The following is an 11,788-nucleotide window of genomic DNA, read 5'->3' as shown; positions in this document are numbered from 1 at the left end:
GGGGGGGGGAAGGGGGTGGGTTGGGTGGACTAGAAAGCAACCTGCCAGAGATCAAGCTTAGACAACATCTTAAGCTGTATTCTATGAGAAATTAAAAATTAATTTGTGGCACTAAGGATTATACCATTAAAATTTTTTTAAGCAAATTATGTATATATTGCAGTATGAGTAGGAGATGTATTTGTAAAACAAGAGATAAAGGCAATTGCTAGGTAACTTTGACTCCGGTTATCTTTGTAACTAAAAAACTGCCCAAACAAAATTAATACATGTAAAATACAGGAAGCAGTTAAATGGTTAAAAAAAATCTTTGCGTTGGATTTCTCGGATAAGGGTTTGGTATCCAAATCACCATATGACCAAAAGCCATTCTATAATCAGCAGTTGGTTGAAAAGAGGGCAGCTAGATTGCTCCATGGATTATGAGCCAGGCCTAAAAATGGGAGGTCTTGGGTTCAAATGTGACCTCAGACACTTCCTAGTTGTGTGACCCTGGAAAAGTCACTTAACCTCTTATTTTTTTTTTTTAATTTAATTTAAAATTTTTAAGATAAATGCAAATCAAAACAACTCTGGCATTTCACATCACACCTTGTAAATTGACAAAAGATGGTGATGAAAAAAGGTGTTGGAGGTGCTAAGAGGTGATAAAATACACCAGTGCATTTTTGGTGGAGCTGTGAATCAGTAAAACTATTTTGGAAAGCACTTTGGAACTAAGCAAATAATAATGAACAAAATGGCCATACCCTTTGATCCAGAGATTCCACTACTAGGTTTATGCTCCAAGGAGACAGTTGATAAAGTCCCTATATACACCAGAATATTTGTAGTAGTGCTTTTTGTGATAGCAAAAGCCTGTTGATTGGGGAAATTAGCAAATTGTGGTCCATGACCATAATGGAATATTCCTGAACTGTAAGAATTGGATGTGTGTGATGGATACAGAGAAACATGGAATTAATGGCCCCAAAGAAGATAAATGAGAAGACATATTCACCCCACTTCTTTGAAGAGATGGTATAATGCCTGTATTTTCAGACATTTTCTATGCTTTTGATTTTGATAATTTCTCTTCATTTTAAAAAAAAATTTGTTATATGAGATGGCTGTAGAGGGGACATTTGGAGAGATTTTGGTTATAAAAAAAATGACCTGTTATAATCTAGAAGAAACTTTTAAGGTTAAATATGTGAGAAGTATTGCTAGACTTCAAATCATTTCTGAAAGTTTAATAATGAGTAGAACATTAAATATGAAAGGACAGTTTAATGGATTTGGCTTCTGGTTAAAAATTTTACAACCTTACTTGGGGGGAAAATTCTGCTTTATAACCAAGAAACTGTTATATTAAACAAAATTGTAGGTCCCTGGCTTCAGTTTCTTTTGTTGCTGTTGAATTTTTCCGGCCATCAGCTCAGAGACTGATAGAGGAGAAGGGGGCAGTGGATGCATTGGCAGCAGCATTAGCGCACATCTCAGGTGCTTCCTCTTTCGAACCTCGATCCTTGATCAACTCTGATAAGGTACAAATCCTTGGGGCAGTGATGATGGAGGGCAGCAAATTCTAACCAAACCTCAATAAATGTGCCTTAGTTCCATGATTGTTTTAACTCCCTTAATGTTCTTCCTGTGTCCTGTGAAAGCAAAACATGCTTTGTGCTGTAGGGAATTCTCTCTTAAGGAATTTCCTCCTTCAGGAAATGTTACGTCATACCGCTGTCCCAAACCCTAGGATCTTGGGAAGGACCCAAACGCAAACATTTTTCCAAGCACCCTTGACAGCCGGCCATCCAGTCTCTCCTTGAGCCTGTTCAGCAGTGAGGAGCTTACTTTGAAGAGACGTGGCATTCCCCTCTACAGGCCTGTCATCCCAAAGAGCTTTTTATGGAGGTGAAATGTACTCCCTGGATGTTCCCCCAGAGGGCCCAGCACTGCAGCCCCCTTGGGGAGCCGCACAGAGTCTGTATTCTCTTCTAGCTGTTCTGCCTCAGCCAGCCCCTGCTGCACGGTCACTGCGGCGGCCTCTTTCCCTTCTGCCCCAGCTGCTGTTTCCAAGGCCTTCCTGTTCCCAGTCACTCCGCTTCATGCCTGCAGCCCCACACTGAGCTCCGCTCAGGCTCCCGTCTCCTTTTTGGCCACCTCCTCTGTGGCTCGTCCTCCAGCAGCAGCCCAAGAATAAAACAACTAGACGTTTCTAAAGTACTCGGGGCTCCATGTCGCCGCTGGGGCTGAATAACAAGCTCAGCTCTTGAGCTTTTAGTCCTCCACAACCTGGTTCCGAACTTCCTTTCTGGCCTCAGGAGCCTTTTCTCCCACCCTGACTTCTGCCGAGCAGCCTGCTTCTCTTGTTAGAACTTCCTCTTCTGCCTCTGGGCCTTCGTCCTGGCCAGCCTCCTAGAACCACCTTCTGCATGAAGCCTGCCCTGGAGCTTGCTCCCGAATATACTTTATACACCTTTGGGCCTCCCTGCTAGAATGTGAGCTCCATGAGGGCAGGGACGGCGTCTTTGGGGCCTGGCACCTGTCCAGCTTAGAACAGGATTTAACAAATGCTTGTTGACTCATTGGTTGGTTCCCTTTCTGGGGACCCTCGTTTATCAGTGTCTCTCTTAAACAGTGCCTGGAACTTAGCGGTGCCACCCAGGCTGGTCTAACCACTTGGAGAACGAGCTGTAGCTGATCTGGGACAGAGTCCCTGGAGGGTACAAAGTTATCCCATTTGAGTCTTAACAGCCCATCTTTGAGGCTGGTGGACTCTTATCCCTGTTATACTGATGAGGAAGCTGAGGCTCAGGAAAGTAAAGCAAATTTGCCCACGTGTCACAGTCAAGGGGCAGAATCCAAATTCTCTTTGGATTCTTCAACACTGTCGAGCCAAGGAGATTGAGTGTAATCATGGCTTCCTTTGGCCCGAGCTTCTCACTTCTCTTTATGCAACGTGAGATGCTCTTCTTTCTCCCCATAGTGGAGATGTCTCTGAAGACTTCCAGGGAACCGTTGCCATTGATTTTTGTGGACCCAGAACACATGACTCTGTTTCTTTCTGTTGAATTTTGTGGTGTTGGTTTTAGCTCAGGGCTGTAGCTTGAAATCCAAGTAACGTAATTTTTAAGAATGGAGCCGTTTACAACCTATTATTTATCTTTAATTATGCAGCAGACTTTGAAAGCAGAAAGCACCAATTCTACTATTGCTGACTTCCTCTTTTTTCTTTCTGCCTTAACTTCTATCAGGCTCTCCTCATCATTTTGTTTTCTGTGTTAACAAGGCATTTTGGTCATCTGACCTGTTTCAGATGAAAAGTCTCAGCTGTAACAAACCGGGTTCTAATAAGTAACCGAGCATTAACAAGAGCTGGGCCTAGAAACCAAGTCTTCTCCCTCCTCCCTTTTTTCCCTTCCTTCACTGTGTGAAGAAACATATACAAGTGTTTTATTAAGTATTAATTTCTTTGAATTTCTAATGACTTTTAAAAAATGTGACACTGAAGGAACAATACAGTGTGTCACTTTCTGTTGATTTATTCAAATGCCAAATCCTATTTTCGAGAAATTGTTTTGAGATACTCCTGCCACATGCTGTGGGCATATTGAATGACCTTAAGGTGCTCAATCTGGTCGTAATTCTCTGTATTTTAAATAACATTAGAGAAGAATGATTATGTTGGTTTTTGTTTTTTTCCAGTTAATTTATGTAAATGGAAATGCTTGTATTTATGAGTGGTTGGAAGCATTCGCATGCAATTTACAATAATCTCTTTGTCTTGCTTTATGTATGTGATCTTAAAGGCAAAATCTGCTTTCTTTCATTATCCTGAAATCCATCCTCCATATTGACTGATCTTTACTTCTGAAGGGATTTGTGACCATGACTCTACAAAGCCCAGAAGAGTTACAAGACATCAGCACTGCACGGAAGGAACTCAGCAGGAAGCTGAGTAGTGACACCATGTCCCGAATTGTCCGCATGTGCCTCCTAAAGGGAAAAATGGTAGGCTCATAATTCCTCTAAGGAGCTTTTTGTAAGCAAATATAAATTCTCTAGAAGTTAGCAGGTTTGGGGTTGAGGTTTTGATAGCACCCCCCAAAATCTCTCGAGTCTAGCTTTTTCTTTTTAACCCTTACCATCTGCTTTGGAATCAAGACTGTGTATTGGTCCAAGACCAGAGTGGTAAGGGTTAAGCAATAGGTCCCGCAGTTGGAAGTGTCTGAGGCCAGGACCTCCCGTCTTTTGGTCTGGCTCTCCATCCACTGAACCACCTAGTTGCCCCTGGTGCTAGTGTGTTTCTGATAAAATAACAGGGCTGCAGCAGTAGCCCTTCTCCAAAGAAAGTTAAAAGTCATTCATGTACCTTCACAAAATCCAAGCCTCCTTAGAGGCAAGACATAATTTCTTAGGTCCTTGAAATACTTCTGTTAATTCAAGTTGGACTGGTGTTTTCATTGATCTGCCACCTTAACACCCAGACAGCTTTGGAAGAGGGCTAGACACTTGCTTCAACAACCGGATTCACCTTTGTTACTTTGGGCACCATAGTGTGTCACAAAATTGCCCATTTTTAAAAAGTTATTATTATACTTACATGTGGTTCAACTTAGCCTTTCTTTCCACAAAAAAATTAAATTTTTGGTGATTACCAGCAAAACCTGTTTTAGGGGAAGAGTCTCCCCTGAGTATTTCAAAGTTAATGTTTTACCATTCTCTTTCTAGGGTGTTTGCTTTGATATTCCAACGAGTGAATCAGAGCTAATGCAGGTAATTTTCTTTTATGCCTACTTTAAAAGAATTTTTATTTGAATCTTCCCTTCTGTCTTAGAATTGACACTAAATACCAGTTCTAAGGAAGAAAAGCAATTGGGGCTAGGCAATGGAGGTTATGTGGCTTGTCCATGGTCATATAGCTAGGAAATGTTTGAAGCCAGATATGAACTGGTTCTCCCCTTCAGTTATTAGAGCAGCTGTTCTGAATACAATTTGATTGTGTAATCTGGTTGCTGTAAGTTGTGACTGACTTTAAAAAAAACCAACTACCATATTCTAAACTTAAACACCCAAAAAAGCAGCATTTCCCTGTATATAGCAAAGCAGAAAAATAAGATTCTATATGAAACCACAAATCTCCACATTATGCTCTCTGCCCTTAAAAAACTTACAACAAATTCTTCCTTGCCTTCAAAACTGTCCTTTTTGTTTTTCTTTCTGAACTTTTTTCTTCTGTGCATTTAAAAAAGTTTTACAATGGCTTTTTTCCCCGTGGGCGTCACTTTCATAATTTGTTTGGAAACGGTCAGTTTTCTGTTGACAGCGAAAGTTCTGTGTACCACCATAGGAACATTAAAATATCCATTATCACATTCTGATACGATGGAGCAAATCAAATCCCTTAAGTACTTAAGGTGAACACCTCATAGGAGTTTGTAAATGAAAATTCCTTCTCTTCTGATCCTAGTATGACATTAAATTCTCATTTATTTTCCATAATCATGAATAGTTTTTTCACATCATTTTTTCCCAAGTAACAAACTTTTCCTTTTAGCCATCTATTTTTAAAAATAACCTTATGGATACTAATATTTGTTTTTATTTTATTTTTATTGTCATGCAAAACACACTTCCATTTTGGTCGTTGTTGTAACAGCAAACTCATATATAACCAAAATCCCAAAATAAAGCCATAAATATACTGATGTGTGAAAGATGACTGAAGCAGTTTTTTCTCTGGAGGTGGAGATCATTCCCTGTCATAAGTCTTTCCAGATTGTCCCAGATCATTGTATTGCTGGGAGTAGCCAAGTTTTCACAGATAATCATTGGTACAACATCACTGTTTTTGTGTGCAATGTTCTCCCAGTTCTGCTTATTTTGCTCTTCATCAGGTCCTACAGATCTTTCCAGCTTTTTCTGAAATCATTTTGCTTAACATTTCTCATAGCACCATGTTTTGTTCCCTCGTTCCCCAGCTGATGAATATCCCCTCCATTTCTAATTCTTTGCCACCATAGAAAGAGTTGCTTTATATATTTTTGTACAAGTAGGTCCTTTCCCCTTTTTTATTATCTTTTTGGGAAACAGACCCAATAGTGGTATTAATGGATCAAAGGGTATGATGCTAATATTTCTAAACTATATTATCAACTAAATTTACCAATGTCTTGCTCTGAGGTCTGTTGTGACATGGAGGTGACCCTGGATACTTTATGGGAAAGCAAAGGGTGATGGATGGATGGATTAACCATGGCAGTCGTCCAAGCTAAAGGCTATAGAGTATATGATTTCTCTAGTTTGAAGGAATAATGATGTAGACAGAACTCCAGGTCTTCTAAGCATTACACCTTCCCTGTCTCCTACGGTTCCTAAAGGACGTTAAATGGCTTGGGTTCAAGTCTTTCCCACTGTATGCTTGGAGGCATGTGGCAGTGATGATCTTTGCACTTCCTGGAACATCACTATCAGACCGGAGTTAGAACGGCATCTATCACATCCCACGTCATGGGGGTTAGGGGTTGGGGTGTCCCCTCAATCTGGAAAAACTGTAAAATATTTTGGCCCTCTCTTGACAGCAGAGAAGCAATCTGAATTTTTTTCTTTTATGGGATTTTTACTGTATGGTATTAAAAGATAAAGTATATTTACATTATATAATTCTACACATATATTTTATGCATTTCCAAGTTTCTAAACTTTTTCTGTGTCATCTGCTGGCCTTCATGTGTTTGTAACTTCTACAAAACTCCCCTAAAATTCCCATTTAATTTCTTATGCTGACCTATGATGTATTAAAACCAAAATGGGGAAAGTCATGATGTGGAAGGGGATACCTATAGTTTGAGTTCTTAGAATTTTTCATGGTTTTAGTCTCTTGTCTGGCTTTCTCATGCCAGATATTTTTTTTCTTGTCTTCAGAAAATTGACATCCTAGATTGTTGGTTTAGGACGGTGGTTCTTAACCTTTTCTGAGTCCCACACCTCTGTGTCCATCTATTGAAGCCTGTGGACTCCATCTCAGAATAATGTTTTTAAAGGCATAAAATAAAACATAGGATTGCCAAGGGAATTTTAAAAAATTCATGACCTTAGGTTATGAACCCCCCATATTAGATAATTCTAAAATTAAAGAGCTTCAGATCCTCTCTCTTAAGAATGTTTTAGCTGTTTTGCAGGACCTTCATGACATCTATTTGGGCTTCTTGGACCCTTTTTTATTTCCTGGCTCTTGTCTGTGTCCTCATTACTTTCGTTTGCGATATAAATCTTTCCTGAACAAGAGGGGAATTTCAATTTTGAAAAGTGGGGCTGCTTACTTATTTCTGGAATTATTCTGGGTAATTTTTATTCATCTTTAAATTGTCTTTACAGGCAGAGTGGAATGATTCAGATTGGATACTATCTGTGCCAGATGCTTTACCAGAATTAGAAGAATATTATGATGGAAGGAGATCGTCTAACACCAGACAGAGAGGTGGCCGGTCAGGTGGTCGTTTTGGAGGAGGACGATCAGGTGGTCGTTCTGGTGGCCGGCAAGGTGGCCGGTCAGGTGGCCGGCAGGGTGGTGGTCGGTCACGGAGTCGACAAGATAACAGGAGGCGTGGAGGTGGAAACAGATCAAGAAGTCGGGGCAAGAAACGAAGTTCTGACAGTTAATTCTGCTGTTATAAGCTAGTTAATTCGGTCAAATCATGTGATCATCCACCACAAATTGGGTCTTCATAGTTGAGGGGTGTGTCTGCTATTTGCAAAAGCACTTGGGTCATATTTTTCAAAAATAACATTACAACCATTCATGTGAAAACAAATCTACATATCCAGTTATACCTTTGAATAAAAAAAACTTTTATTGTCTCTTTTCACTAAACGTAAAAAATTTCAATATCTTCAAAATTTCTTTGGCCCCTTGCTTAAGTACCTCTTGAATCCATGACTTTAATGGTGTCAGCCCTGTCTCTACCCACTGGCTTTGTTGCCCAGACTCACAGAATCTCAAGAGAAGAGGATCTCAAAAGTCCTTGAGTCCAGGCTGGATCTGAATAGAAATCCCCTCGACGAGACCCTGACCAAAGATTGTGCGCCCTCACGTGATGGACAGCCCGCCATCTTCCCAGGCCTGGAACGTCATAGCTAGAAAAGCCAGCCAGGCCCGGCTTGACAGATGTGTCTCTCCCTGGTTCTGGGTGTCGGGCAGCCATCACCCAGCCTGCTGCCAGGCCTGCCCCCATCCCTCGCCTTTTGGACTTGCTCGGCCCGTGAGAGCTCACGCCTCTGGCCAGGCTGTCCAGAACGCAAGCGCACCTCCAGGGGCTGAACCCGAGCAGATGTCAGCCAGGCTCTTCCCCGGCTGCGCTCCTGGCCAGCCGAGCACTGCCAAAGGTGACGAGCGCTTTGTGTCTGGGAAGAGAAATTGGCCTTGGAGGAAGCCACGAGGTGTCTGTAATCATGGAGGGGGTGACGAGTGGAAGGGAAAACCCTGCCAGGTTTTGGCACACGTTTCTGCTCAAGAATCTGAGGGGATTCTTGGCAGATCTCTGCTCTCACTAATCGTTTTTGCAGGGGTGCAGAGGACGGCTCAGGTGTGCGATTCAGGTCACAACTGTGCCAGGCACTGTGCAGAGCACTTCACTGTGAGTCCATTCTGGGACATGGACGCTGTGCTATCCCTGGTTCGTAGATGTGTGAGGCCAGATTTGAACTTGGGTCTGACAGACTCCAGCCCTGGCTCTATCCCCTGCACCACCCAGCTGCAGTGCCTTGTCTCTGAGGAGTTTGCAGTTTAGTGGGGGGCCGCCAGGCAGGGCCTAGCATGGGGGCATCATGTTCAGTGGAGTAGAAACGAGGCGGAACTACAGCAGGAAATCAGACCTAACCCTGCTGCGCCTTCTCATCAGGTGGGAGTTGTCCAGGTTCTCTGGGCTCCACACTGAAAACCAGCCCGGGATTGCCCAGCTCTTCCTTTCTCTTATAAGGTGACCAACCCTGGGGCACCTGGAGAACTGGGGCTAGAGATGGGAGTGTGACCCTGGGCAAGCCCCTTAAGCCTGGTTGTCCAGCCCTTACCTCGCTCTTCTGCCTTAGAATGGATACTTAGCAGGGATTCAAAGGCAAAATACAGGGCTAAAAAATGACGGGCCTACTTTCTTTCCTGGATTCCTGGGTTATTTCCTGGGCTACTTTTACTCTTAATTCTTCCACTTGGAACTGGTATACTGGCCAAGTTCTGCACGCGATTAGGCTTCCATGAATTGCCTGATAGGACTCTACCACGGATGGGAAAACGTCAGACGAGCATGTCCCATCCGGAGCCAGGCAGCCTTTGCGTAGAAAGCACAGATGCGGGGGGTGAGCAGCAGCTTCTTTTTGCCCCAAAGGTGAGTCGTGCAGTCAGCCTTCCTTCCTTCATTGTCTACTGGACTCTGCAGGCCACTGTAATGAGGCTGAGGGTACTAAAGACCTCGGAGCTTCGTGAGGGATAAGACCGGCCACCTGGCGCTCCAGGAGCCGCGACGCCAGGTAGAATCGTGCCGTGGCGGCTGTCATTTTCTAGCCCTCAGAAATGAGGAAATGTGAAAACCTCAGAAACCTCAGAAATGTGAAAACACGCTCGAGGGGGAAATGACTTGTCTGAGGGCACACGAGTTCCTGCCTGAATAAGAATGTCATCTAGACAGAGGGATGGGCAAATACAAAATAATTACGGACTGGCGAGATGGAAGGAATTTCCATGAGTCAGAGTGGGAGTGGGGAGAGAAGGCAAGGGATGGGATCCCAGAGGAAGCAATAATAACCCCCATTTATATAGTTCTTAACGATTAGTGACTTGTTTTCTTCACTACAACAACCCTGTAAGATAAGCAACAATATTTCAACAATTTTAGAAATAAAACAACTTTGAAGAGGCAAAACTCATCCCGGATCACATTTTCACTTGCCTCCCTTCAGGACTAGCACTCTTTCCAGTACCATACCAGATTTGGATGACTCGGGGGACCAGGGACTGGTCTGGTTTTGCTGAAATGCAGGCTCTAGAGGAGTGTTATTCGATCGTTTGAAAGGTGAGAGCCGAGGGCCAAGCAGCTCTTTAGGCTTTTAGGGTTTTACACTTGGAAGAGAGGGAGATGTCAAAGGTTGATCAGATGTACCAGGAATCGGGTGGTCCAACTCTGCCACCTGGGTGGACTGGGTAACCCGTGTCACCTCACCTATAAAAAGAGGGCAGGTTCTAACACATTCTAAGGAATGTCTTTTCCATTTCCAATTGAGGAGGCGTTCATTTGGACTTCAGAAGTGATCAGCGCCAGAGTTTTAGGGGTTGCTTACATAGAAGTAATAGCTCATTTTTGTAGTGCAGGGTAGGTATTACACATATCTTAATTTTGCATAGAGAAATGGGCTCAGGATAGTTACATGACAAAATATACCAGAAGGTCTTAACTTGGGGTTCATCCCCCAAAACATCTGTGTCCTTGGACGAGAAAAATAGATCTTTCTTTTTACTAACCTCTAACTGATATTTAATGTTTCCTTCAATTAAAAAACGTATTATGAGTTCAAATCTGGTCTCAGATGCTTCCTGGCTATGTGACCCTGGGCAAGTCACTGTGTGCTTAGCTCTTCTGCCTTGGAACTATAAATGATTCATTAACTACCTAACTCCCTAAATAATAGACAGCCACCACCCAATCACTTCTTTGATCAGTTTTCTATCACCCAACTGCCAGTAGCCCTTGCCTCAGAGACAGACCTTCTGCTCTCTTGAGATCCAGAGGCAAAAGCCCCTAACTGTCAGCGCTCCTTCCTTTTCTGTCCCGGTCTCCCTGGTAACGGAATCTTCAGCTCTGGCTCACTGACTCCTGTCAATTCTTTTTTTTTTAATTTAATTTAATTTTTTTATAACCCTTACCTTCCATCTTGGAGTGACTCCAAGGCAGAAGAGTGGTAAGGGCTAGGACATGGGTGTCAAGTGACTTGCCCAGAGTCACACGGCTGGGAAGAGTCTGAGGCCAGATTTAAACCCAGGACCTCCCATCTCTAGGCCTGACTCTCCATCCACTGGTCTACCCAGCTGCCACCCTCTCAGTTCTGATCCACTTAGAAACCCTGCTCTCTTGCTTCTTAAGGAAACAGAGGGAGAGATTGAGAACATCCCTTTAATACAGTGATTCCCAAAGTGGGCACCACCACTCCCTGGTGGGTGCTGCAGCAATCCAGGAGAACGGTGATGGCCACAGGTGCATTTATCTTTCCTATTAATTGCTATTAAAATTTAAAAAAAAATTTATTTCCAGGGGGCTAAGTCATATTTTTTCTGGAAAGGGGGCAGTAGGCCAAAAAAGTTTGGGAACCACTGGTCTAAACCATCCAATACAACAGTTATAACTGCCTGCTCTTAAGGTTAGTTTCCTGGGGCCGAGAATAATAACAATAAAATGTTGTTATCAAGGCACTTACCTCTACCAGTGGAGTGAAAGGGCATAGAACCAGAGCAGAGCCCTATGGAACACTCTTGCGAAGGGATACAGAACAAACAACTTTTTTGTGGAAGAGTGGGTCACATTTTAATGATGCTTGCCAGAAAACAAAGCTGTTATCTTATTTTTATATAGGATAAACAGGCTCAGAATTGTTATGACTTAAAATATACCAGGAAGGGAGCCAGCTAGGTGGCTCAGTGAATAGAAAGCCAGGTGAAGAGATGAGAGGTCCTGGGTTCAAATGTGCTTTCAGACACATCCTGGCTGTGTGACCCTGGGCAAGTCACTTAACTTGTTCTTTTGCCTTAGAACTAATACATAGT

At 42.9% G+C, this 11,788-nt stretch overlaps 1 protein-coding gene across 2 annotated transcripts in view; it reads left to right on the top strand.

Moving 5' to 3' along the window:
- Positions 1-7,864, top strand: part of DDX50 (DExD-box helicase 50) — a 27,001-nt gene extending 19,137 nt beyond the window's left edge. For both annotated transcript variants that reach the window (XM_044659194.1, XM_044659193.1), the window contains exons 12-15: positions 1,367-1,526; positions 3,859-3,993; positions 4,714-4,758; positions 7,360-7,864. In XM_044659194.1, coding sequence (XP_044515129.1) covers positions 1,367-1,526; positions 3,859-3,993; positions 4,714-4,758; positions 7,360-7,644 — 625 coding nt within the window. In that variant the 3' untranslated portion in view covers positions 7,645-7,864. The remainder of the gene's footprint in view (positions 1-1,366; positions 1,527-3,858; positions 3,994-4,713; positions 4,759-7,359) is intronic.
- Positions 7,865-11,788: the final 3,924 nt, after the last annotated feature.

This window comes from Gracilinanus agilis, chromosome 2 (genome assembly GCF_016433145.1).
Source record: "Gracilinanus agilis isolate LMUSP501 chromosome 2, AgileGrace, whole genome shotgun sequence".
Classification (NCBI taxonomy): Eukaryota; Metazoa; Chordata; class Mammalia; order Didelphimorphia; family Didelphidae; genus Gracilinanus; species Gracilinanus agilis.
The sequence above is the reverse complement of the archived record's forward strand: the minus strand, read 5'-3'. Positions and strand labels throughout refer to the sequence as shown.